Source organism: Rhipicephalus microplus, chromosome 6 (genome assembly GCF_043290135.1).
Source record: "Rhipicephalus microplus isolate Deutch F79 chromosome 6, USDA_Rmic, whole genome shotgun sequence".
NCBI lineage: Eukaryota > Metazoa > Arthropoda > Arachnida > Ixodida > Ixodidae > Rhipicephalus > Rhipicephalus microplus.
In genome coordinates this window covers 201,969,403-201,995,616 of record NC_134705.1, presented here as the reverse complement: position 1 = coordinate 201,995,616, position 26,214 = coordinate 201,969,403, and the positions used below count along the sequence as shown (strand labels likewise).

The 26,214-nt window shown below is 48.3% G+C and overlaps 1 protein-coding gene across 3 annotated transcripts in view; it reads right to left on the bottom strand.

The window, feature by feature from the left end:
- LOC119166920 (klarsicht) overlaps positions 1-26,214 on the bottom strand; it is a 428,146-nt gene that overhangs the window by 185,383 nt on the left and 216,549 nt on the right. For all 3 annotated transcript variants that reach the window (XM_037418312.2, XM_075867617.1, XM_037418313.2), the window contains one exon: positions 18,112-18,239. In XM_037418312.2, the coding sequence (XP_037274209.2) occupies positions 18,112-18,239 (128 nt within the window). The remainder of the gene's footprint in view (positions 1-18,111; positions 18,240-26,214) is intronic.

Sequence of the window (26,214 nt, the reverse complement as noted above, 5' to 3'; positions counted from 1 at the left end):
CCTACACACAAATCCCGAAGAAGGAACACGACCACATTTCACGGCGATTTCACTTGAACAGGTGCGGACAGACATATATTAGACAAGGCAGGAAAGAAACAACGGTCAACACGAGCGCGATGACAAAGGCGCAGCGCTCTCCCGCAAGTGGCTCGCCCCAGCTTCTCGCACTCGCGAAGCAGCCTCTATTCTCCGCACCAGCCAGCGAACATATGTCTCATCAACTCGACCTTCTTTAGTCAAACAGCGAGTTTTGCAGGGTGGTAGTTCAGGCTATAGTTGGTGTTGGCCTTATTAACCGGGCTAGCAAAGCGCTCAAACGACGACGTAGACAACAGCGCGGACATACAGCTAACCCTTACTGGCATTGGAATAAGAGATAGCTCAGCTATAGTAGGAACGTATTCATTCTATAGAGAAACGGCGTGCAAACAACGAAAGAGGTCCCGGCACGACATTGCGGTGTCGTGACTTCTTTGTCCTCTCCGTGTTTGGACGCCGAGTCTTTTTAGAATGCTCACCGCCAACAATATAAGATGAGCTTTTTTTTTTTTCGAAGTGGGCCAAACCCAGAACCATGAGTAGCTCAAGTAAGGATCTATTGATAGATACGCACTCTCAACTTTCCTCTAAAACAGTAATAATTAGTTACTAATTAATAATAAAAAGTATTATTACTGTCTTTGAGGACAGTTGAGAGTATGTATGTACCAATAGGGCCTTATTTGAGCTAGTTTCAATTAATAATAAAAAGTATTATTACTGTCTTTGAGGACAGTTGAGAGTATGTATGTACCAATAGGGCCTTATTTGAGCTAGTTTCAGTTCTGCATTTGGCCTACTTAAAAAAAAAAAACTACTCGTATAGGTATACATATACATGATGCCAACAGTCGCGACCAAAAGCGTATAGCCAGAGGGTGGAACACCGGACCCGAGCATCGCACTGAGCCTCTAACATGGCGGTATGCACACTAAGACTAACAGATGACATCGATTTTGCCTAAGTTCTATACGTGCAACGACTAACAACGACAAAGCTGTTTTTCGCAGCAATTTAAAGTTAGGGCCTATAGTTAGTCATCGCCATACTTTCAGCGTTTCACTCCTAATATGGCGATCCTTGGCTCGACCTCGACGACACACCCCTTCATCGTCCGAACTGCATGCGGGGGCTGCGTAATGGCCAGCTTCGATTAGAGGGACAGCCTTCGCAGTTAAGACCACACAGGCAAGGCGCAAAGTGCCCGAGTATCCGTTGCATAAGCCGCGAGAAATTCTACGCCATTCAAAGACCAACTACTGGTACTCCAACATGGCGGTTTTGATGACTTCAAGGCAAGACCATTAAATCGGCCTCAATTTGATTACAACACCACAGGATTGTTCGTGTCTATATATGCGCGAGTAAGAAAAGAACCAGCATCCAACTTGGGGGGGGGGACAAACCCCGCCCCCCTTTGCATGTCAGTTTCAGTGACGGCTGTGTCAGCCATCTGCACATAAACCAAGCCCATTGAAGAGTGCTTTCTGAAGCGCAATACAACTGCCATCAATTTATTCCATTTTCCTTAGGTGACCTCTGCTGTTTTGGGACCAGGCGAACCGGTATTGCCAGAAGCAGAGCCTCCGAGAGAAAAGACAACTTTACCGCTAGGTGGCAGGCGCCGAGGAGTCGTGAAAAAGGCGGACCGTCAAACAAACCCCCATCACGTGTCGCGTCACGCGTGCCGTCATCATCGTCATCCTGTAAATAATCTCTCGTAAACTCCGCTTCGCGCCATTTCAGCTTCCCTCATTCACTTCGCTTTCCTTTCTGCGGCACCGCTCCTCAAACCTGCGAACGCATTAGATAAGAGACCCTGTTACATTTCTAAATTATAAACTATTTTTCTTTCTCACCAGTCCTCCTGGACTCCACCATCCGAGGCACAGAGCTCATCGCTAAGCTCAAGGCTGTCCATGCAGAGGGCCCGAAAGACTGTCTGCCGGTCCCGACCTGGTTGGAGCCTCCGGATTGATTGGCAGGGCTTTCGGCATCGCTTTCTTTCTTCTCAGGACCTCAATAAAGTTCATACTCACTCACTCTCATTAACTTAAAAGAGAACGAGGGAGGGACACACACGACGCTTCCGCCATGTGTCGGTAGCCCTGTTTAGTAATAAGGTGAACCACCACATCGTCTAATCCGCCCAATATTCTGCGTCTCCCTGCTCACTATTACGCCGCTGTCTCCCGGTCTCCGATATGGTCAGGCCGATTGTGTCTCGTATAGACGCTCGTTGAAAATTCCCCCCCCCCTTTTTTTTGCAAGCAACTTTGTTAACAATTTCGAAGTTCCTGCCTTATCTATAAGCACAGCAAAAAATTTACTGATTCTTTAGTCTTTATTACCAAGGGGAGCTGTGCACAACTTCACACTCGTGATGCATTTCGTGTGCGCTCATATCCATTTTTGTTCTTCAGTATATTTTCTACAGTGACCAATGCCGCGCCGTGAAACTTGCCTGTAGGGAAACGTATTCACGCGGATAATTAACAAAGGCTGATTAGATACTCAATCAAGAAATCCTAACCCCTCGTCTGCAGCAATCGTGTCACCCATAAAGTGTCTCAATATTTAGTTTTAAGTTGTATCCCACCTTACCGAACAGGACAATGAGTGTCACCCTCGAGCTGCGAAGAAACTACCAGTCGACATATTGTCACGCGGCAGGAATTCGCTAGAGCCACGAAGGCGGGAGGAAGAAGAGGGTGCGAGGAGCGATCAGTTGTGGGGCCGACCGCCCTGTCCTTAGCGCGGGACAAGGCGTATCGAATCTTTTCATCTTGTAAATAAACTCATCGGACCGTTATATTATGATACAAAAACTCGCTCACGTAAAATGGCAAAACAAAAAAGAAAAAAAGCAGTACTAAACAACATATTCACGCAGCTACAAGAGCACGGGTCAACGCGTGGAATCATATCGCCTTTAATCCTCGCTCGCGCATTGCTCGTCTACTTCTGTGTCACAACACAGTGATGGAAGGTTGGTGTCGCCAATCATACTCGACGCAAATGGTGGAAGGAACAATGCGAGGAAGAGGCGAGCAAAGCGAAAGCGACAAGGCCGGCACGAATCGTCGGAATCTGGAGCGGAAGCCGCGACGACGAGCGAGGCCATGCAAATGCGCGACACAAACCGGTGCAACGCTTCTCCGAACAGCGACGTGGTGAAAAGAAACGATATACGCAGCGAGCTCTGGGAAGCGGTCAACTATACCGCTTCACGCACGCGAAACCCGATTTGTAGCGCTTAAACATTCCGCCGCACCGAGTACAATGGTCCGGTTCGACATGCGCAACGTTACAGAATGAAGCGCATCTAAAGTGTTTTCTCAGATATCCTGCATACTGGCAGACTACGTCTATACAGCCTCATTTTTCTGTGAACTTTCGTTGAAAAATGAAGCCTACCGGATCAAATCAAACAGTGCACCACCTTTCCTCCGTTTTTTTTTCTCCCCTCACCGATCTTTACTTAACAGACATTGACACGTCTTAGGCAATACTTGATTCGGACTTTCTGAAAAAACAACCGGACTTATACGTGCAATCCGTGGAATAGCTTTTCGTGTATTTTCTATTTGCGCCACACAAATATGGACTGACGGAAGTAAGAGATAACTATTGGCATATTCCAAGAAATCTTACTGCGGCAGCCAGGGGCATCACTTCGTCCTATTGTCATCATAGGCGTGCGCAGAGTTTCCCTTCGGGGGAGAGGAGAGCGGAAGAACGTCACAGCGCCCCCCCCCCCCCCCCCTTTTATGTCAATGCACGCGACTGTATGCACCCCGTGCGCAGCCTAACTAAGTTCAACGTTCCTTGGCGCTTTGGCGTGGGCAACGACAGGATTACTAGAAGATGCTGTGAAACTATCGCAGCAGCAATTTCGCATTCAGCAATGAGTGCGCGCGATCTACGCCATGGTGTTAGATATATCTAACACCATGATCTACGCTAACCCCAGACGGAGGCGACGAACCGAGAACAGTGCACCACTCTTCGAAATTCCCCAACGCATTTCGCAACTGCGCGCAGTGCAGCGGAGTCGACGAAACCCGCAAAGTGACCTTGAAAGGGGAAAAGGAAGTAATAAGCGCATTTACGTTACTGCCTCTCTCAATGGAGGGCCCCTCCACAGTCCTGCGCATGGGATGGGGGTAAGGAGGGATTAAAAAGGATAGGGAGGAATTAAAGGTATAGAGACAGAGAGAGGGGCAGGGACAGCCACATACGGAAGCAAAATAAGAAAGATGGACACGGTCGCAGGAGTCCGAGGACGGGGCACCACTCGGCGAGAGCTCTTGCCGGCGTCAGGAGATGGCGTGGGGCGAGCCAATCGGCCATGGAGGGCTGCGCTGTCGTCGGATATCGCGGGAGAGCAACCGGTCGGCACGAAATACAAGGAGCGAGTGTCGACGAAACGCGCTCCTCATTGTAGAATACCGAAACCGGTGGCCATCTGCTGAAGCCGACTAGAGCTCTCGCTGAGTGGTGCCCCGTCTTCGGACTTCTGAGGGAGATAGGTTAGATTTTAGATTCAGTAAGGAAAAATCAGCAGTCATGATTTTTAATGATAACGAAGGTAGTGAGCTTAGAATACAGGAGGTCACGCTAGAGATAACAGATAAATACAAATATCTGGGCGTATGGATAAGCAATGAGACCGAGTACTTGAGGGAACACGAAATATACGTGACGACTAAAGGTAACAGGAATGCAGCAGTCATGAAAAATAGGGCACTGTGGAATTACAATAGGTATGATGTCGTGAGAGGAATATGGAAAGGGGTCATGGTTCCTGGGCTGACGTTCGGCAATGCAGTCTTGTGCATGAGATCAGAAGTTCAAGCAAGATTAGGAATTAAACAACGTGGAATAGGTAGGCTTGCTTTAGGAGCTCACGGGAATACACCAAATCAGGGAGTACAAGGTGATATGGGATGGACATCATTTGAGGGCAGGGAAGCTAGCAGCAAGATAAAATTTGAGAAACGATTGAGAGAAATGGGGGAAGAGCGTTGGGCTAGGAAGGTATTCAGCTACTTGTACATGAAGAATGTCGATACAAAATGGAGGAAGCGAACCAGGAATTTGACTGGTAAATACTTAGAAAACAGCAGGTGGCCAAACCAAAAAGAACTATCGGTTAAGAAGAAAGGGAAGGAAACGGAGACTGACATGTGGAAAATGGGCATCATTAAGAAGTCCGCACTAGAAATCTATCGAACTTTTAAGCAGGAAATTGCCAAGAAAAGGATCCATGATAATACTCGGAGTAGTTCTCTATACTGTTTGAGGCCAGGGCGGGAGTACTGCGAACCAAGAAATATCGGGCCAAATACTAAGGGGTAGACACAGTATGCAGTGCGTGTGGAGAGGAAGAAGAAACTGAAGAAACTGAGGAAGAAGAAACACTTGATAATGTTCTGTAAAGGGCTTCACCCTATAGTTCAGGATGATGGCGCAGAGTTTTTCAAAGCACTGGGGTTTAGGGACCGGGAGGGCGAAATAAACTTTAAGCGGGTAGACTTAACGATAGAAGGAGGTTATCTGATTGGTGGCTAAAGTCAAGGCACGAGTGAAAATTAAACTCTTCACTGCAAAGTACGACTCCTCAAACTCACTTTTTAAGGAAAAAAAATATAGTTTTTGGTTCATTAAGTATTACGGCTTGGTGGCGCTAGCCACCGCCCGATCTAAAGGGTACAGCCATATCCATCCATCCATCCATCCATCCATCCATCTGCGACCGTGTCCTTCTTTCCTATCTTCTCCTTACTTCCGGATGTCACTGCCCCTGCAACACGCTCTCTCCTTCCCCCTCTCTTTGTCTCTATACATCTTAATCCCCCCATCACTCGTGAGCTACTGTTGAGGTGTCGCACTGTGATGCTGACAACTAAGGGACTCCCTTTTATAATCTTTTCTCTTTTTCAAGAATCACACAAGGTGGTGGCTATGGCACTCAACTGCTGAGGTCGCGGGATCGAATGCCGGCAGTCGCGTTTCGATGGAAGCGAAATGCCTGAGGCCCGAGTGCTTAGCTGCATGTTAAAAAAAATGCCGCCATATCCACGAAGTGAATGATGATGAGTGGGCGAAGCTCCGGAGGTAAACCTGGTAAACCATGAATCCTCCGTACATTTTGCCCACTCGATTTTATTGCAACGCTCCCCCTAGCGTACGTCGCCGCACTATATCGAACGATGACACGCGCCATATGTGGCATCATTCCTATTTTATAACACCTCGCATCTTTCATAATCAACTACACGTACCGCCGTCTAGTTTATAACATGTTGCATCTTTTGGACGGACGGACGGACGAATGGATGGATGGATGGATGGACGGACGGATGGATATGGCTGTACCCTTTAGATCAGGCGGTGGCTAGCGTAATACTTAGAACTGAACGAGAGGTGGCTACATACAGGGGACGCACAGCCCACGCCTTAAGGAGCTTCGCTCTTAAAAAAAAAAAAAACACTGGAAGGTCCCAATTTCCAGAGGCAACAACTACGGCGTCCCTCACGATCATATCGTGATTAGAGGCCGTCAAGCTCGAATAGTTATTTTGAAATTGCTGAAAGCCATCCACGCACACAAAGCCATCCACGTACATGAAGGCGCGTTCGCTCCTTCATGTACGCCGCTAATTTATCGGCGATGATAATTTTCACTCGTGGGGAGTCCGTCCTTCCCGACCGACATGTGTCCTTCACTGCACTGCGCACGGGACAGTTGATACACCGATGGAAGCACGGAATTTTGTGACGCCGGTATTTCCACACGACAGAGATGGCGAGGGAAAAAAATATGCCCCGTATCTGCATGTAAATCTGCAAATGTCGTCGAAAGACGACAGTCTTGCGTCTGGAGAGAGTGAGCAAAACGTTTATTTGGTGTTCTGCGCAAAAAAATCGGTGAATGGTGTTCTGGAGGCGCTGCGTTAGAGTGCCTTGAACGTGCAGCGGAGGCGAACGAGCGCATCAAGTCACGTCACACGTGAGACGAGCGCTATCTGGCAGTTATCTTGGAAAACGAAGCGTGCGGCTCATAAGGTGTAGAACGCAGGGCGACGGGTAGGTGCCACTACCGTGCCGTCTTAGCAAAGCGTCGGAAACACTTGCCCTTTCGTGCAAGCGTTGCATGGTCAGCGCAGCGTGATAAACGCTACAGTGCTTAGAATTACATATGTATGCCTTTTCTGATATGTGGGGTTTAACGTCCCAAAATCACCATATGATTATAAGAGACGCCGTAGTGGAGGACTCCGGAAATTTCGACTACCTGGGGTTCTTTAACGTGCAGCCAAATGTGAGTACACGGGCCTACAACATTTCCGCCTGGAGGCGGAAATGTTGTAGGCCCGTGTGCTTACATGGCTGTGGCGGAAATGCAGCCGCAACAGCCATGCCTTTTCTAGTAAAAGAAGCACATACAGAATGTATGCGTGTTGTTATGGTGCCTCAGATATGCGCAATAATTACTTTTTAATTGGCAATCGCACAAGTATGAACGCTCAATCTTGAGCAACATCGGTGGGCGCTGCGGATGGGGTCGGATGTTTGGGGTATCGGACGGACGGACGGAAAAAACTTTATTTTAAAAAAAAGGAAACCCTGCAGGGTTACCAGCCCGGGCTCAGGCGACCCCGACGTTTTGTGCGGCGAGGCGTAGCCTTTCCACCACTGTCCGGGCCCGCTGGATTGCCCACAGTTTGTCGTGCAGATCTGAGCTAGTCAGCGCACTTAGCCAACGCTCCTCGAGAAGGTCCGGTTTTATATTGTCCTCTCGGTATATTACTGTGACCTGTGTGCATTGCCATATAGAATATGTGCCATATCTGCGCGTTCGTGCTTACAAAGGGCTTGTTTGTGGGTATTGTCTGGAATTTACTCTGTCATCGGCTGGTGCCGTTTGAGGTACCCGGTATCGTTAAGGGTGGACAAACAGACAAACGGACAGACCGACCAGAATCTTTTGCGTCGAAGGTCCCCAAGAGAGACTATCGTCTTCAAAAGGGCGCGGGCTTGCGCAAGAAGACCTTCGCGCACGCTCGGAGAGTGTTTACATGCATTACACACGCTGACAGGTAGTACTCGATGAGCGAAGGAGGGGAAACAACAGGAGAGGAGTCGAACGATACGTGTAAAAAAAGAAAGATTTAAAAAAAGAAAGATTTAAAAAAATGAAAAAGGAAAAACGGGGGGCGGCCGCATCCGGGAGAGCGCGTGTGACGCAACGGGCTCGGCCGCGTGAAGCATCGTTTCCGAGGAAGCCCGTAAGAGCAGCGCACTCTTTCTTTTTATTAATACTATTTCGCCGAGCTACCGGAATCGCTTTAATTACGTGTCTCCACGGGGTGCACGCGTTCGGCACCGCCAATATATAGAGATTATTACATAGAGAAACAAAACGGCTGACGTGCCAGGAATCTCGTATAAGAGCGTCGATAAGCGATTCATAGTAACGCGCGCGAGCGCATTAGAGAGGAGGTCCAACAGCGGCTCGCTTCTTCGGTGGCCAAATACAGGGAATTCGAAACGGCCGGGATACGAACAGCAATGTCGGCGGTGCGCCCGCCTCTTCGCAGAGGTCACGCTTTCGAGGTTACGACCCCGGAAGTCACGCCATATATAACACGCTCAGTGCGACGGAGCTCGTATATTGGTTCTGATGCTTACAGTTCATCGCCTTGTGTATGGTTAAACTGATTTGTTCAATCTTCTTTGTTGCACGGCAGGGCTAAAACCAGTACCCTCAATGCTTGAAGCGTTCGTACTCATAATTCACAACAAAGCACCTGGAGCGACCACGTACACTACGATTCAGTGTTAAAAGGAACAGTTGTATGAGCACAATTCATAATTCTGGCCCGCTGGCCGCAAGTGAATAAGAAAACACTGTTCCTGCACGACACTATAGTCTATCAGACGAAATCGGAACTACCAACCACCAGCAGACTTACGCAAATCAAAGCCACTACGATTTTGCAAGTGTGTGAAATTCGCACATGCTCTGTGCTCCCCTTGACAAGTGGACCTGCCTGTACAACGACCCAGCAAGCAAATAAGGTTAGCCGCTTCTGTTGTGCCTTCACTGTACAATACAACCTAATCTAGGAACACTGGTTAGCGTTCTGTACAGATCTCGCACTGCTGAATGTTGTATATGGTTCACTACAGCACAAGCCTCGCCCTGGGCGACACTTATCGGGCGTACGCAGGCGTCAATTCGAAATATTTTTCTTAAGCTACACGGAAGACAGCGCTAATCCATTCACTGTGACAAGAATCAACGCTGACGAAGTTCCAGTTTTGCTGCACGCGGCTGCAGACGTGGCATCCGCATGTGCCAATTTAAAAGGAGATCGAGACCTAGGCAGAGAACAGTGATTTCTACGTGCGAAACAGCGCACATGTGCCTGTATCCGCCCCACGGCGCCGGAAAATCTGGGTGGGCGCCTCCTTTTGACCTTTACATTGTCTGCAACGCAGGGCGTCCAACGCGCCAACAAAGACGCCGCGGCTCCACAGGGTGCGGTCGAGGAGCGTCGAAATGAGTGCCATGCTGGTGAGCACGCGTGATAACAACGAGGGGCCACGCACGGGAAGACTGACAGCTGAGGTAAAGCTTAAAACGCACGTTTTAACAAGCAGTAAGCGGGACCAGAAACACAATCATGCGCACATATGCATGGTCGATAGCGCGCAGTTTCTCTTGGAGCGTATTATGAAAGCATATAAATGCCGGTTGCTCGGTGCAGCAGCTGCCGACAATGCCAGCAGGCACACGCCAACTTGGCGCCCAAAAATAACAATGAAATAATAAAAAAGAGCAGGCTGCTATAAAGACGCTGTGATCGCACGCGCATGACGCAACTGCGATGAGAACGCCGACACATGCGCGGCGCCGTAAGGGCTCCTGGGGATTCAAACATCACCCCCCTCGTTAAATCGCACCGGTGCGCACGAGGCAGCACAGGCGCTGCGATGATTGCTTGTACGAAACAGCGCACAGAGGCGCACCGGCACGCGATTTTCATGAAGATGAAGGTTCCCACCATATTTGTATTACATGAAACTGCGGAGCTACGATAGCTTGGCTACTAGGGTGCCTCGATATTTGTGTTCACGGCGTGTACGACAGCGCGGTTGAGAATCGCCGGACGTGGCGCAAAATAGGGCGGCGCGGCGGCATGAGCCCCTTTAAAGAGTGGCAACACTGTAGTCCCTCCCTATCAACACCCTATACGAGGTGCCACAGCAATCTCAAAGGACACCGACTGCGAGTTTGATGGTTCTTTCCGATATGTAATTATACCTTCTGGCAGCAGTGTGTTTCTTCTCCAATAACTTGAATACTTTTCACACCACGAAGCAACAAATAAGAAAAATCGGGAATATTTCTCCAGGCTCTGCGCTGATTTGTTTCATCTGGTCACAGAGTTATGCCACACGGGCACCCGCAAAACTAGTTTGCGAGAATGGGATGAAAGAAAGTCGTAGCAGCTTCAAACGGCAACAAAAAAAGTTCTAATAACTATTTAATCATAGCATCTGGTCACACTGCACGGCTCTCGCTGGCGCGCACGCTTCCAGTGTGGTTTTCAACGCCGAGTGACGCCAGGATACGCCGGTGAAAGCGCTCCGTGTGGTACGGGCAGCCATCAAACGTAGTTTCGCGTGGCGCGCCGAGGCGAATTCGCCGGAGAAAAGGGGCCCACGAATCGAACACGCAAGCGTTCCGAGTTAGCGCGTGAAAACTGGAACACGGAAAAAGTACAAATGCAAATAGGGATGACGCCTTTTGTCTGGCGCTCAGTGGGGGCCAGCTCTGAAGTCGATGGTGCACTTGATGGCGACGCGTTCGCGGTCCATCAAAAGATCTCTCCATCTAAAGCTCGCACGAACAATCACTTGCGGGATAACTGGAACAAAGTAGAGGAAAAAGCGCTGCGCAATGCGTGGCACAGTTTCTGCGGCAGCTTTGTCCAGTCCTCCGAAGCCTCACACCTATGGCGTGCCGAAGGTGTGTACACGTCTTGATGAAGCAACGCACAAGCAACACAATCGCGCAGGCATCAAATGACGCAAACACACGCACTTCTGCGTAACTTTTTTTTCTTTATTTGAGAGTGAATGTATCCTGTGCGCATCGCTTCATGGCCCGCCAGCTATAGCGCGTCAATATTTATTAAGGGTGCACGTAACATCACATATGTTGCAAACGCAAAGGACTAACGCTGTTTATCACCCCCTGTCGAATTTTCTTTTATATAACCTTGGTTAACACCCTCTTATGCATCTAATCAAATAGATGTATAGGTACGATAGAGGGGACACGCACTTTCTTATAACACCAGCAGCTACATAATAGGGTGTTTCAGCACTGCCTGTTTACAGTATATCACCACAGGAGTGCGTACGGGAGGGGGGGGGGGCGCTAAATCGCTTTCATACATTGAGATAATCGGGAGAGATAGGGCGCTGCGACGAACTTTCTCCCCACCTCCCTGAAGGGGAAACCTGAGCCCGCCTATGCGTATACGTACGGTAAGTAATACCGTAATTACGTGGTATGCACGCAGTCTGTTTCTTTTTATAGTGCACAAGCGCTCACTCTACTATCCACCAGTGACATCTCACGTTACCGCACGCAACTTGAGAAGCTGCCTGCAGACCACACCATACATTATCTCGGTATTCACCGCACGGGAAATCAGCACAGCGAGACTTTAGCATAGCTAAAATACCCTAACAGTGAACTTCCCGCTAAGTCCCCTTGCCGTAACATTTATATGACCAGGCGGAAAGAAACGAAAAAAAAAGTGCCACCCCCATCTTCCCACAGGGGAGGGGGGGACTCGAGTAAATATCCATCACATGAATGTTGCGTATTTCGGTATGGTTTGAGAATATGCTTAATCCTTAATTCGTCTTTATCATTCTTACTTATTGAATGAAGGAGAGGCGTTGCGTTCGAAGCCAAGCAAACACGCCTTTGATTGAACTCCGAACGCGCGATCCAGTGCCTACACATCGAGGTGGCCAGTGAACGCAGTCGCTTTTGCTAGCGGACGCTGCTTGCGTCGGCCTTGCGAGGCGAGAGAGGGAGCGACAGTTTTGGGGCGCTGTGTTCAAATACTCGCCGTAGACGGCTAAATAGACAGCTATATGGACGGCGGCCATATTAATTCCCATTCCGATTCTCACGTAGCCGGCAAAGTAGACAGCTCCGAGAAGACCGTATGGTAGACAAATACGATGCAGGCTACGTTGCTGTCTAAACAAGATGGCAGCTCAGCAAATCGCTCAGATAGATCAAATCTCGCCAGAATGGTCGTCTGCACACAAGCAGACGCTTTCCCAGACGCTCAATGTGAGTGACGTTTATTTGTTTTAGATTTCAACACGAAATGAGCCGGAAATCACGACTGTTAGGTTTCTTTCTTTTAGCTTTTTCTGCTCGACGCGAGGTGGCGCATCGTCGTGTAAAAGCTGTCTAAACGTGTTTCAATTCTCGGACAACATGGGCTCGGTGCGGTCTTCTAAGCAGTCTGCGTAGACTTTCTACGCGCTGTCTAAGAATTGGAACACAGCCCGGGTGTTTTCCTGGGCTAGCACAAGACGCGAGCATGCGCAGTGGGGTTGTGGACGGCGCCGCCGCCAAAGGGCGCCATCGTGCGACTAAGAAAGGATCCGCGTTTAAAGGGCCCCTGAACTACCCAAGGACGCTCGTGTGCTTCCCTTCATGCCTTTGTTCTGTCCACGGTGGTTCTGTCGAGAACAGCTTGCATGACGTGAACTGACGCTACGTACAAGAGACGCTGCCATTAAGCGAAAGAAAGCCTGTTTTCTGCAAGCAGATGCACGCGCTTGTTGCGTTCCCACCTCGGACGCCGAGGAAGGGTCAAACGAGCCGACGTACGCAGCCTAGCGAATGAAAGAGCAGAACGAGGAAAGGCGTGGAACTCCACCAGCATTCAAGGGGCCCTGCAACACTTCTTGAGCATGCTCGGTAAACGCTGCCGATCGGTAGTAGAGTTGATTGCGCCAAAAAATTTATCTTATTTTGCTATGTAACAACTATACCCAACGCTATTTTTACTGTAGTAGAGTCTCCCGAACAAAGGCGAGCACGTGGCCTGGAATTCGCAAAGTCAGCTTAAGATTGCTTTCTATTCTCTCGAAAAATGACGCAAGACGCTCAAAAATCTCTCGTAGAAGGCCATCATCAGCCATTGGCTGATTTTAACATGGCACGCTCAATTGTTGCAGGGATCGCCGTAGGAGGCCGCGACTTGTCGACGCGTGCGCGCGGAATCACACAGACAAAGCCGCGTATTCGATGGAAAAAAAAAGGAAGAAAGTGTTCAAGGTCACGAGGCGCACGTGACGTGTTTTCGTCTCCCACGCAATACCCCCCTCCTCCCCCAACCCCCCTGCTTAGCTTCCAGCGCTTTCGTCGAGACGAGAGACGGCAAAAGCGCTTTGTAACTCCGCTTGTACTGGACGGACTCTTAAAATTTTTGCTACGTTGAATTCATGTGGCAATAAGCTCTTTTAGTGAATCCATGCCGTGGTTATTTGAACAAGTGTTTCAGGGCCCCTGTCTCTGCGTACTCGTGCACAGCTGCAACGCTGCATCTACATTTCGGCGTCTGGGTGGTTTAGGGACCCTTAAAAAACTGACGATTGATCACAACCAAAGACAGATACACACGCGCGTCCGAACCAAGTCGAATTAGAAGAATGCGTGTGTCAAATATTGCGAACGCCATGTTTCACAAGCTCGTTAAGACAGGCTGAACTCCAAAGATACAAGGTGCGGAGCAATAAATTTCCAGGCGTGTTTTCATGCTATTATGAATATTACACATTTGGTACGCTGTACTAGACACTAATGCGTAAGAGCCAACTGGTGGTTCATCGATGCTGCCTAGCGAAAGTCTAGTTAGACTCCTTTGAGTGTATGAGCTCTGGTGTATGCATGTGGTCAAGCATCACGGCGCGATCACACCACCGTCCCCCCCCCCCCTCCCCGTTCTTTCTTTTTTGAAACAGATTCATGTGGCGCCATTTCGTAACTGACAACCGATTGCAGAAGACGGATAAGGTCGCGCTCTTCCGTCTTTCGATCAATAGCCGCGGGCAAAGTTACACACACGAACGCGCACACGCCCACAACTCGCACCCGTCGATGATGACGAAAAGAGCCAGGGGGGATGGGGGCGCTGTCGTAGCCGCCAGGGGGCGGCACCGGTTGACGGACGGACTGGCCTGCGCGGGCGGACAGGGGCCAGTCAGTCACCCCGCGAGGGAGAAAACAACGCAGCCGCTACCGAGTTGAACGACCGACAGGGCCCGGCCCACCCTGCCGTCGCGCACGCCACACCTGCACTTGTCCTCCTCTCTCTCGTTAACTCTTTCAACAATATTAGTCTCGCGCCGTTAACTGCCACGGAATGGCGCATTACCTCGTACTTCAGAGACAACCAAAGCCGTTTCGGGCAACGGTTTGCTTCAGAAACATAAATGGAGCTTTGCCATGAAGGCATCATTGCTCCCAGACACACTGACGCCAAAAAAAAAAAAAAAATTAAGTGCAGGCCACCACATACGCTCCACCAGTTTTCCTTTGTCTGTATACAGCCTCGATGCATTATTATACCCATGCTACAAGGGCACAAGAAAACACATTGAGTATTCAGGGCCCAAAGTTCCTGAATGACACTTTTTTTTTGTCAGAGCCAAACGTGTAAACTTAATCGCATTTGGCCTGATGATGGGAGTAACGGACTTCTGATGTCAGCACTTTAAAAGTAATAATAAACATATGTACAATTTCATAGGTATAATTTGCAATAGTATAAAGTGCTGATTGATTGATATGTGGAGTTTAACATTCCAAAACCGCCATGATTATAAGAGACGCTGTAGGGCTCCGGAAATTTCGATGCCCTGGGGTTCTTCAACATGCACACAAACGTGAGCACACAGACCTAATTTCGCCTTCATCGAAAATGAGGTCGCTGCCGCAGGGACTCAATTCCGCGACCTGCGGGTCAGCAGCCGAGTGCCTAAGCCACTACACCATCGCAACAGGGCAATATAAAGTGCTGCCATCAGCTTAAGCTTGTCATCTTTTGCACAATGCAACCAACAATAGCAACGGGGCAACTTTCATATGTTGATGCCTTTCTGAATTGAACTTTACGGAAAGTGCACAAAGCAATGACATGATATTTGTTATCACGTAAAAAAAAGAAGTGGCCTCAGCCGCCAAATTGTCCAGACAGGTACTCAAGCCTCAGAAACGAGTATGACATCCACATTATCACAAACAGGTCTACAACTTTCTCATTTGACTTTTTTTGCACGGCTTCATCGCTTCAAAACTCCATCATTTAATGCCAGACATTAAGTAATGCACTTCCTCCATGCAGTAGTCAGCCCACATGCATTTGGTCACGCTGCCATAAGAGTGCATCAACATATTTTGAAATTCTGGCTAAATTTACCCTTTTGTAAATTTTGCCTATATTTTCTGACATTATGTTATAAAAACCAGCTGTAGTGTATATATATATAAACCATACAGAAATAGCAAAAGAAAACATTTAATCGAAACCAAGCCAGAACTTAGTTAGAAAGTAGAGAGACACATTCCAGTGACTCCTGAAGGTACCACCATGCATTCACATCCTCCGATGCCTAGAATGAAATGGTACAACAACTGGCACAAAGCATAACTGTTCAAGTTGTGCAGTGAAACGGTGTGCACACTTCATTTCCAGCAGCAGCATGTGCACATTCACCCTACAAGCCTTCATAAGGCTGTAGTCTGCTGCTGTAAAGCTGGCCCCACTGCACACACAAATGTTTGTAGACTTTGTTTTCCCTTCTTCCGTCCTTGAAATGGTTCAGTACTGATGCTGTTCCTGTATATCAGTCAACGTTTCAAGAGCTGTTCTGCAGTAGAACTTGTTCTTGAGCTAGTTGATGTGCTTTTGCACTACACCATAATTATTTTAAAGAGGTATATAATATTGAGAAAATTATAACATAAACGTAGAACAGTGTATAACAAACAAATGAATAAAATGCATTTAAAAATACGGAAATGAAGAAGCTTGCACTCGGCCAAGCAAGACAGTAAAGCCAGTCAAACCAAATAGGAGGCTACATTGACTAATGTTAAGGATAACTTCCAGGTTCCCACTAATTATTATGCGAAATATACTGCAGCTCTTGCCTCTTTTTCTTCATGTCAGCCGCTTTGCTCTTCGAGCAGGCCTAGTCGGATCATCACCTCTGATCTCAATCTTGCTCTGCAGCACGTCGATCCTCATGATAGGCAGCGTCATTATCAGGAGTACAGTTCTCCCTCGGACTACCCACGGATACAAACTGCCTCAATACAACCACACATTGCTGGTTTCATAACAATTCTGAAAACGTGCACATGCACAGTAGATCTATTTATGAAGCGTTTTATGAGGTGAACGGTTGCTAGGCAACTAAATTATTGGCACGATTATGCTTAGTCATTTCGGTAGCTTCAATGCAGCTCTTCCGCAGCTGTTACATTGGAACCTGTTTGGCTTGGCCTAATGTCCAATCAGCTGTTGTGATAATCAGGCGAGGCGGGTTCGTTGCCGAACTAGGCTTGGTGATGGCTTTCTCCTTGCTACTGCTTCAGTGCATTTGTGGCATGGCAATAAGTCATACCAGCTGGCGTGGTAGCAAAGCGCGGCCAGGTTACAGTGTACTAAAAGAGAGCAGTAGGCTTCCTCTGCTGCTCCTCCGATGCAGTTGGCGGTGCATGTTATAGGTGACGCAACAGGCAACTTCATTAGAAGCTTCACTTGCAGAAGCTGCTCGCCGCTAGCCACATGCGAGTTGTGACACACAACGCTCTGCTATTTAAAATAATTCTTGTTTGCATTAACTCCCATCTGACTCTCGATTAGTATTTGACTCTCGGTTAGTATGTTGCATTCGGTTAGTATTTTTTCTATTTCCTTTTGCGTTAGAATAGTTAGCCTGATAGCAGCCAACGCTACCCATGCGGTTCTGTTTTTTTTTTAGTGGGGCACAGTTAATGCTTTCTTTTTTATTTTGGTGCACTTGAGTTCACTGCAGATTCACTATATCTTCCTACATCACATCGACCACCTCGCGGTTTCATGCTGTGTAGACTGAACCTTTTGTATCAACACTACGCTTGAATGATTGTCCGTTTCAATTTTCCGATCTCTCTTTCGTGTTGTTGCATCTCTCTTGGTCCTCTCTTGCATTCGCTTTTTACCAAGGTAGGCTGGCAGATTGAGAAGAAACGTGGCATAGCATCGCTGCGGAGAAGGTGTCTTCCGCAGATATACCCACACTTATTTTCCTTCGATAATGTGCACTTAGCCTCTGAGCACACGAAGCAGCTAGAAGTGGAGCTTGTGCACTGCACTGATGTCTTCAAGGGGCTTGTCCACTCTGACAGGTTCAGTTCGCATTCTTTATGCCCGTTCTGATTTTTTGGGAGGCCAAACAAGGACAGCTTTGACTCTTGCTTCACATATATGTAGTTCACTGACGTGGGGCTGGCTAGCTAATGCTCAGGAAAGAAGACGTCAATATCAAAGTAAAATGTTTGATATGTAATGTCCCACTGCAATGTATGGAGAGAGTTAACACTGCATACCAAGGAAATGAAAAGCGTCCCTTTTCAAATGTCTTAAAATCGTGTCAATACTCGTTTAAGATGTCTGGAGAAACCCCACAGAGATGAACGAGGCACAGCAACTGATCACCCCCATGACTAAAGAAATAGCCCTGCTCGTTTACTTGACATAGTGATGAGAAGGCGGGTTGGTTGCACGCTGGTCGCCGGCTCCCCTGCTGGCGACCTCGGTCTGGAATACGCACCTATTGGTGGAGGCCTTTCAGGAGGAAATGCTAGAGACTTGCGAGGTACGACCCAACTGTAGGCTTGTCCTTGTTTCTTTTGTCCTACAGTTTCTGAAAACTGTTTCGGAATGTGAAAACTCCAAGCTCACCTGCTGGGCGCACAGTCTCTCTTGGATTTCGGCCTGTGTCCACGTCGATGAAACTGCCATCTGGCTAGGAAGTTGTGCCTCCAGCTCCTTGAGCCAACGTCTCAAGCGCCGCATCTCTAGAGCCACCTCTGCAATACACAGGCCATGCAAACACAACTCAAGGGAGTACAATAAAGATCTGCCACAGGGGAGATCAAAAATGTGCTACACAACAACAATAAAATAAATCACTGCCCCTACACACTGTGGAAGTGGTTGACCCTGTGAAAATGGTTGACTAACAAGGTCAAAAGGGGCAGACCCGGTATCTATCACTAGATTTATGACACTGTTGCACAAAAGTGTGAGGCTTTAACTACTTCTTTTCACTTCCCCGCTTTATCTATGCACACAATGTGTAGGCTATGTCAGTTGGAAAACATTGTACTGCTTTGTTTGTTCATGTCTGCACATTTTTCATTACAAATTTTTGAATTGTGCTATGCTCAGCAGATACTGAAGTGACACGCGAGTTGGTCGATGCTATAAAGCTTGCCTGATTTAAGACATCATTATTTGTTTCTTGATATGAGGCCTTAAAAGGGACCCTAACACAAGTAACCATGGAATGGATTCACCAGGGGAGCTCACTGCCTCACGAATTCACCACTGCGAAAATTTTTAGAAACAATCTAGTGCAGGTGATGTTTCAAAGATTGGTCACACCACACTGCAAAAGCAATTTTTCTTCTCTTGTCTCGACGCAACCACTGGAACCTAAGCAGGGAGGGATGGCATGGAAAAAGGAAATATGTCAAGCACCTTGTGATCTAGAGACTTTTTTTTTCATGAGTACGCAACATTTTCGTGCGATCACATGAATACCTGTGGAAAAGTCACAGCCTCAACGAGGTGGCTCCAGTAACGATGGAGCAAGCCATGCAGAAATCAGTAAATTGCTCATGCTAGGCGTTCGACACAGTGATTTTTGGGTCTGTAGCACGGAGTAAGATAAGAGAGGAGTGCCGACTCCGCTCGTCTGGAAGGGACACATCTTGCAATGCTGCTTCATGCTTCGAGGTCGGTCTGCCAGGTGGGGCTACGAATGGAGAAAAGCGGCGAAGGAGAGCATGCCTCGAGCAGAGCCGCGGGTGGGGGCTCTGTCCATCGTTTCCAACTGCACGGATGGGCGCTTGGCCGGGTTCATGGGTCTGCTCGCCTACCCAATTTGTCGTCTGCTCCGCGCATGCATTACCTCTGCTACCAATTCTTTCCTGTAACGAGCGTGACTATTGTAGTTAGCGGATCGATGTTATGAGAAGAAATAACCCAAATGTATTGCTTTATTTCTTTTATTTGGAACAGGCCAAATGCCTGAATTTTAACGTGGACCGCACAGAATTATACAATGCCACTACAATATATATATATATATATATATATATATATATATATATAAAAACTTGATACATGAGGCAACATTGTCAAAAGTGAGCTTCGATCTGTGCACAGAGAGTCTCTGTTGACACTTATAGCAGTAGAGCTGCTTGCACCACTTTCTGCGACACGCTGTTCGTTGGAAGGCGCACTCTGTTGTCTTAGATCCTTGCCAGGCAGCCAAAAAAGGAGTCCTCTCGTAGACAAGGCTGAGATTTTTCATTACCTGGGCAAAGAAAGGCACCTACTCTGCAAGCGGTTGTAGACAAATTGATGTCCTCTCGCTCTTCAGCCCTGGTGTCTGTTAGTTCCTGCTGATATTCAGCGTCATTGAGTTTAGCCACGCTTGCTTCAAAGATGGAACGAATCGCTCCTTTTCAAAGTCGAGACACTTTCTCTACATTCAATAGAATGTTTCCTTTGTGTTCGCTGAAGTACCTATCAAGCATGAGGTGCTTCTCAAAGTGTTGAGCACATATTTCGTCCTTCGATTTCAGGAGTCGCATACTCACGGGTGGTTTTTAATGCCACTGATGCATTACCAATGAATAACATGGGGCCGCGAAGAGCGGAATCTTCTTCCACTCTCGGCCATAACCAGACTTGCAGCTGGGAACAAAACATTTCATTGCGCTCTGTCCGGTTACCCAGTCTTCACACATAAATACGAAGACATCTTGTCTCTTCGAGCATGCATAAGCACATTCAAGACATTTTAAACGAAAATGTCTGGCCAACACTGCCGCTCAGGCGTCCAGGTGTGGAAAACAAGTGTACGTCTGCTCTGCCGTTCTTATTCAGAAGAATTTTTCATCCGCATTGTCTAAAGATCAGTAACAGTGTTTCGCATATGTGTAAAAAAAAGCGGTACCATGTTTTTATTTCGTATTTCATTATGAGTATGCATATATACGTTTCGTTTGGTTGTCATCCTGAGGCAGCCGAGCAAACGGTTTTCTAGTAGACAAGACGCTCCGCGCTCTCCACTCCCTGCCGCTGCTGCAGGTTTCCGCATATTTGCGTATGCACTCATAGAGTTTATTGTAAATTCCGGGTCGCGTGCTGTGCTATAACGTTTGACTTGCATATACCGAGTGGCAGAATTTAGAGTGCAATCTAATTGAATTCTCCGATCACACGGATATTGACAGCACAGTTCCAATAAGCTACATTAACCTCCATAACAAGATTACTGCAAGAACCAAGGCAAGAACGACCGACTCAGCCCCCAACATCAAAGACAGCTATCACGAGCCGGGATCGATGTAGTTGGTGTTGTGCCCAGTTTCGCTAAATACAATGAGCGCAAGGCTGAGATACTTAAGCTTGTTGATCGGCTTCAATACGTGCCTTGCAGTGCAGCAGAGTACTGAAACCACCGTCTTAGAAAAATTATTTTCCAAGTAGGTGGACATATACAGAAAACTCTCAACTGAGTGAACTTCAAGGGACCCAAGGAAATAGTTCACTTAACTTAAAGTTTACTACACTGAATACTCACTAGAATATGGAACAGCATTCGGCACAGCAGACATTAGAGTCAGAAGTGTGAAATGCAATTTATTTTTAAATCTGTGATTTTCATTTGCACTAGGGCCCTTAAAGCACAAGAAGAGACGAAGCTTTCCAGAGAGTCTAGGTTTCTGTGCCGTGCCTCTGGCACAGCTTGTTGCCGAGACACGAGGTCTCGCAACGTTAACATACTCCACAGCCTCGGCTAAAGTTGCAGGATTTGAACCAACCTCAGCCGTCATGACTTCCTCGTGGCGCTCTTCTTCTCGTTCCACACAAACACTCGAAACAAATCAGATACTTCTGTATAAGTAACAAGATCCCTGTCACACTGCACATAGTCATCAAATGAAGCACCACTGTAAACGCCCAGCTGTTGACAGACCTCTGTCCACATTCCAGAGTCAATGACTGTGCCGTTCGCTTCTTGCTGCTCACTGGTCTCGTAGTGCTCTTCTTGCTCATTCGCATCCTGCATGGGAGAAAGGCCAGATTTGTGCCAGCAGTTTCTAATTGTAGCCTGCGACACTGTGGCACTAATCGTAGCCTGTGGCCTGTCACCATCTCGGCCTCCCGCCTCACATTGATAAGCTCATTGTTCTCAATTCTCATATTAACTGAAATCCGCTGCTTGAGCCGCCGTCGGTACTCGTCCTTCAAGTTCTGTATGATGCCCAAGTCGAGCGGTTGAAGCATGGCAGTGCAATTTGGCGGGAGGTATTCAACATGCACATTGCTCAAATGGAGATAAACAAGATCTGTGGAGAAATTGTCTACAATCAAAAGAATCTTTCTTTTTGCCTTTCCCATTTCTTCATTGATGCTCAGCTGCCACACACTGAAGATATTCCTGGTCATCCATGCTTTTTGCTTGGTTTTATACGTGCATGAAAGTGAAGTAAAACCTTTAAAACATCACGATTTCATGTATTTTTCTACCACAGGGGCTTCAGCTTGTGGCTGCCACTGGCGTTGCAGCACAACAGCACTGTGATCCTTGCTTTCGGCTGCTTCCCGCCTTTGCAACTGTCATTTTTGAATGCCATTGTCTTGTTTGGAAGAACCTCATAAAACATACCAGTTTCGTTGGCATTGTAAATGTCACCGGGTGAATATCCACTAATGATATCCCATAGTTTTTCATCCCTCCAGGTTCTCGCCGCTTCATGGTCAGCATCCTTGCTTTTAAATCGTTTTTCATGCGATCTCATGCTTATCCCGAAATCAGGTAAGCCATCCGGTGCTCGCTTCAAAGCCACGAACGTCCAAAAGCAGAGCAAATTCCTTCGATTTGCACTGTATCATTGGGCCGCACATGGGTATGTTTTGGGATCGCAGGTTGCGGAGCCATACCCCAACGGCATCATCCACTGCCTTGAAATGTCCCGTTGTCACAAAACGAGCGCTAAAAAAGAGCGCGCCGCCAAATCCTTGCGACAACGGGCGGTGGAAACGCCGCGAGGTAAAAAGAAAAAAAAAAGAAAGCAAACATCCAAGGCCCCCGGGCGCGCGCTCTCCCCGCAGAAGCACGGCTTCGCAGACGAACCTCCTCACCCCACAGCGGCGGCCGGGCAAACGCTCGACCTTTCTAGAACAAAGGAGGCGTGGTCATACCGAGTTGACTCACCCGCCGGAGAGGGCATTCCAACCGTCTCGCCCTCTTCCCAGCTTTCGCTGCGTATCGCGCCGACGAAAGGACGAGAAAATTCTCGAAGGCGGCGCGGAACGTATTTAATCGAGCAGCCGAGACGAGAGAACAGGAGGTGACGGAAGTTAACGCCAGAGCGCGTAGGAATTCCGCCGTGGAGTCGGCGAAGGTTCTGCCCGTAGTGACAGAACAGGAGGTGACGGAAGTTAACGCCGGAGCGCGTAGGAATTCCGCCGTGGAGTCGGCGAAGGTTCTGCCCGTAGTGACAGAACAGGAGGTGACGGAAGTTAACGCCGGAGCGCGTAGGAATTACGCCGAGGAGTCGGCGAAGTTTTTGGTCCGTAGGGACGGCTCGAGCTACAGGCAAGAGCGTGGGTTTACCGCTATCGAGCGAAGACGCGGGCAACAGCTGCGTGTGTGAAGCCGACGGATTTCCGGCGAAGAAGTTTGAAGCTTGGAGAGTGGCCTATTGAAGACGGGAGTTTTCCTGGAAGAGAAACTCCGGCGAGGTTTCCTGGAAGAGAAACTTCAAGAGCTGCGGAACGACAACAACGCTGGACTTTGAGTGAGTGATTCTCGGAAGAGTATCATTCGGACTTTTGTTCCAAGGACTTTGGACTGAATAGGTTTTCTATCTCTTTAGTCCTTAAGTGTCTTGGTTGTTCAATGCATGCGACTGCATTATAGTGCGTATCGTTGTCTGTGTCCGTTGTTTTGAGTGTGGCCGATTGTGTTGTGTAGTACGTTGATTGATTGGTTTGATTGGTGACATATTGTATGCAACTATTGTGGAGTGTGCATTTTTTATGTATTGTTTTCGATCTGCCATTGTTGAGAATATAATTTGTTTGTTTATCAACTCTCGGCTCTGACTTGTTCTTTGGGCCACAGCCGGCGTCCGCTGGCGCGCCAAAAAGGACCACTTCAAAATTGTCCACGCTTTCGTGGTGCGGTTCGGGGGGCCGATACTTCGGCTCTTGGAATTAGCCCGGCGATTGCCTCCCTAATAAACAGGACAGGTGTGACAATTAATCTGGCGTCCGCGACAGGACCTTTTGGTGCACAGTGTGTCCAAAGTAGTGAGAAAGAGCCTCGAGTTGTTGATAGTGCTATCGGAACGATTTTGTGTGTTGTTCATAGTTCTCGTTAACGAGTGCAGGGTAGTGCTCCGATAGACTGATTTAGGCAGATACTTTTTGCACGCGGCAAGGTTTTAGTTGCGAGACACGATGGATCTCGAAAAGTTAGTTGCTCTTGGTGAAAAGATGGGTCTTTCTGGCGCCGAACTACGGAAGTGGGTCACCCAGAAGGAAAAAGAAGAAAAAGAGAGAGCCAAAGAAGAAAAAGCAGCCGAGCTGGAAAAAGAGAGGTTGGCGGTCGAAAGAGCCAAAGCGGAAAAAGAAGCTGAGGTGGAGAGAGAGAGGTTGGCGGCAGAGAGGGCCAAGGAAGAAAAGGCAGCTGAGTTGGAGAGAGAAAGGCTGGCCGCTGAAAGGGCGAGAGAAGAAAGAGAAGCAAAGGAGAGACAGCTGAAGGAAGAAAGAGAAGCGAGGGAGCGACAGCAGAAAGAAGAAAGAGAGCAGCAATTGAAGTTGGAGCTGGAGAGAGAGAGGTTGGCAGCCGAAAGGGCGAGAGAAGAAAGAGAAGCGAGGGAGCGGCAGCTGAAGGAAGAAAGAGAAGCGGAGATGGCTGAAAGGGAGCGGCAGCGGCAGCACGAGATGGAACTCGAGCGGCTCCGTTTTCAACAGCGAAGCGAAACACCCGTCCAAGCTAGAGTTGAAAGCAGCGAACGGGAAGATCACGGCTTCCGTTTGAACCCAAGCAAGCTGCTCGTAGCGTTTGATGAAAGGAAGGACGACCTTGACGCGTACCTTCACCGATTTGAGACGATTGCGAAGAGCCAGAATTGGCCGGAACAGCAATGGGCAACTGCTTTGAGTACTTGCTTGAGTGGCGAAGCGCTCAGTGTGTACGGCAGGCTGACGCCGACCGATGCAGCCAACTATGCAAAGGTGAAAGCTGCTTTGCTGAAGCGATTTAGATTTACCGTGGAAGGTTTCCGGGACAGATTTCGGACAGGAAAGCCAGCTGATGGTGAGACGGCTACGCAGTATGCCGCCCGACTTTGCCATTATTTCGACAGATGGATTGAACTTTCAGGGACAGCACAGGAGTACGATGAGCTTAGAGAGCTCCTAATTAGAGAACAATTTCTTACTAGTTGCCACCCAAGCCTGTCGCTGTATTTGAAAGAGAGGAGAGCTAACTCACTTGAAGACATGCTTGAATTGGCTGATCAATTCTTGGAAGCGCAAGGTGGCACTAATTTGGCCAAGGTCAAGAAGGATTGTCCCGATGACTCGAAGAAATTGGCTTCCGAAGAAAAGAAGCGTGCACCAGAGAGCATTCCGCGATGTTTTCTGTGCAACCGAGTGGGTCATCGCGCGAAAAACTGTCGAACAATCTTCACGAGCCCTACGACAGTAAAATGTTTTAAGTGTGGTCAGACTGGGCACAAAGCAGATGCTTGTCGGAACGGAGTGAGTCAAACTCACCAGGTATCCTGTGTGCAAGCAACACCGAAATCGGATAATAATGCCGTTACCGACGGATTCGTAGAATTGAAAAATGGGGAGAAAATTCCTATTGTTGGTGCTGTAATGTCAAAACAGCCAACCGGTGTCACGAAGGGAATGCCAGCGCTGCCTGGAAAAGTTGCGGACAAAAAGGTTACTGTGTTAAGAGATACCGGCAGTTCCACTGTTATCGTGCGGAGAAATTTGGTACGGGAAAGTGAGTTGACAGGCAAAACAAAACCGGTTTGCCTAATTGACCGTACAGTTCGGATGCTTCCCGAAGCAGAAATTCAGGTTGAAACCCCGTACTTCAGCGGGAAGGTTACTGCTTTATGCATGACGACTCCCCTGTATGACCTTGTCATCGGAAACATCGACGGGGCGCGAGGGCCAAGTGATCCAGAATGTTTGGGAGAAGACCCGAAGATAGAGCCCTCGCCAACACAGCGGCCGCGAGATACAGTGGAGGAGCATCCCGTAACGGATCTCACTAGAGCCCAAGGTGAAGCTGCGGCGCAAGAGACAGCGAAGGAGAAGACGATCGGGTCGAATAAGTTCACGGGCCGAGCAACTGGACGTACGTCGGCACGACCTCAACCGACTGACAGTGTAAAGGAGACGGAGTTGGCCAGCCGGGCAAAATGTAGAGGCATTAAACAGACAGGACCCGTCGAATGTAATGAAGCATTAACGGTGTCGGAAGAGACAACGATGGCTGAGACGACGCCTCAGATATCGTCGTTGGAAAGGGCTCGCCGAAAAAGAACGTGGAAGCACAAGAAGAGATCGAGCGAGCACCGCAAAAAGGGGCGCAAGCGCTGTTCGAAGTATTCAGGATAAGTGCTGAGGTCGAATCAGAATGTGTTTGGCAGTGTTGAGTGCCATATGTTGTGTTAATGTTCTTGTTATCCTGTGTCTCAAGTGGATGTCGAGCGAGTCAGTGTTCTGTGCGAT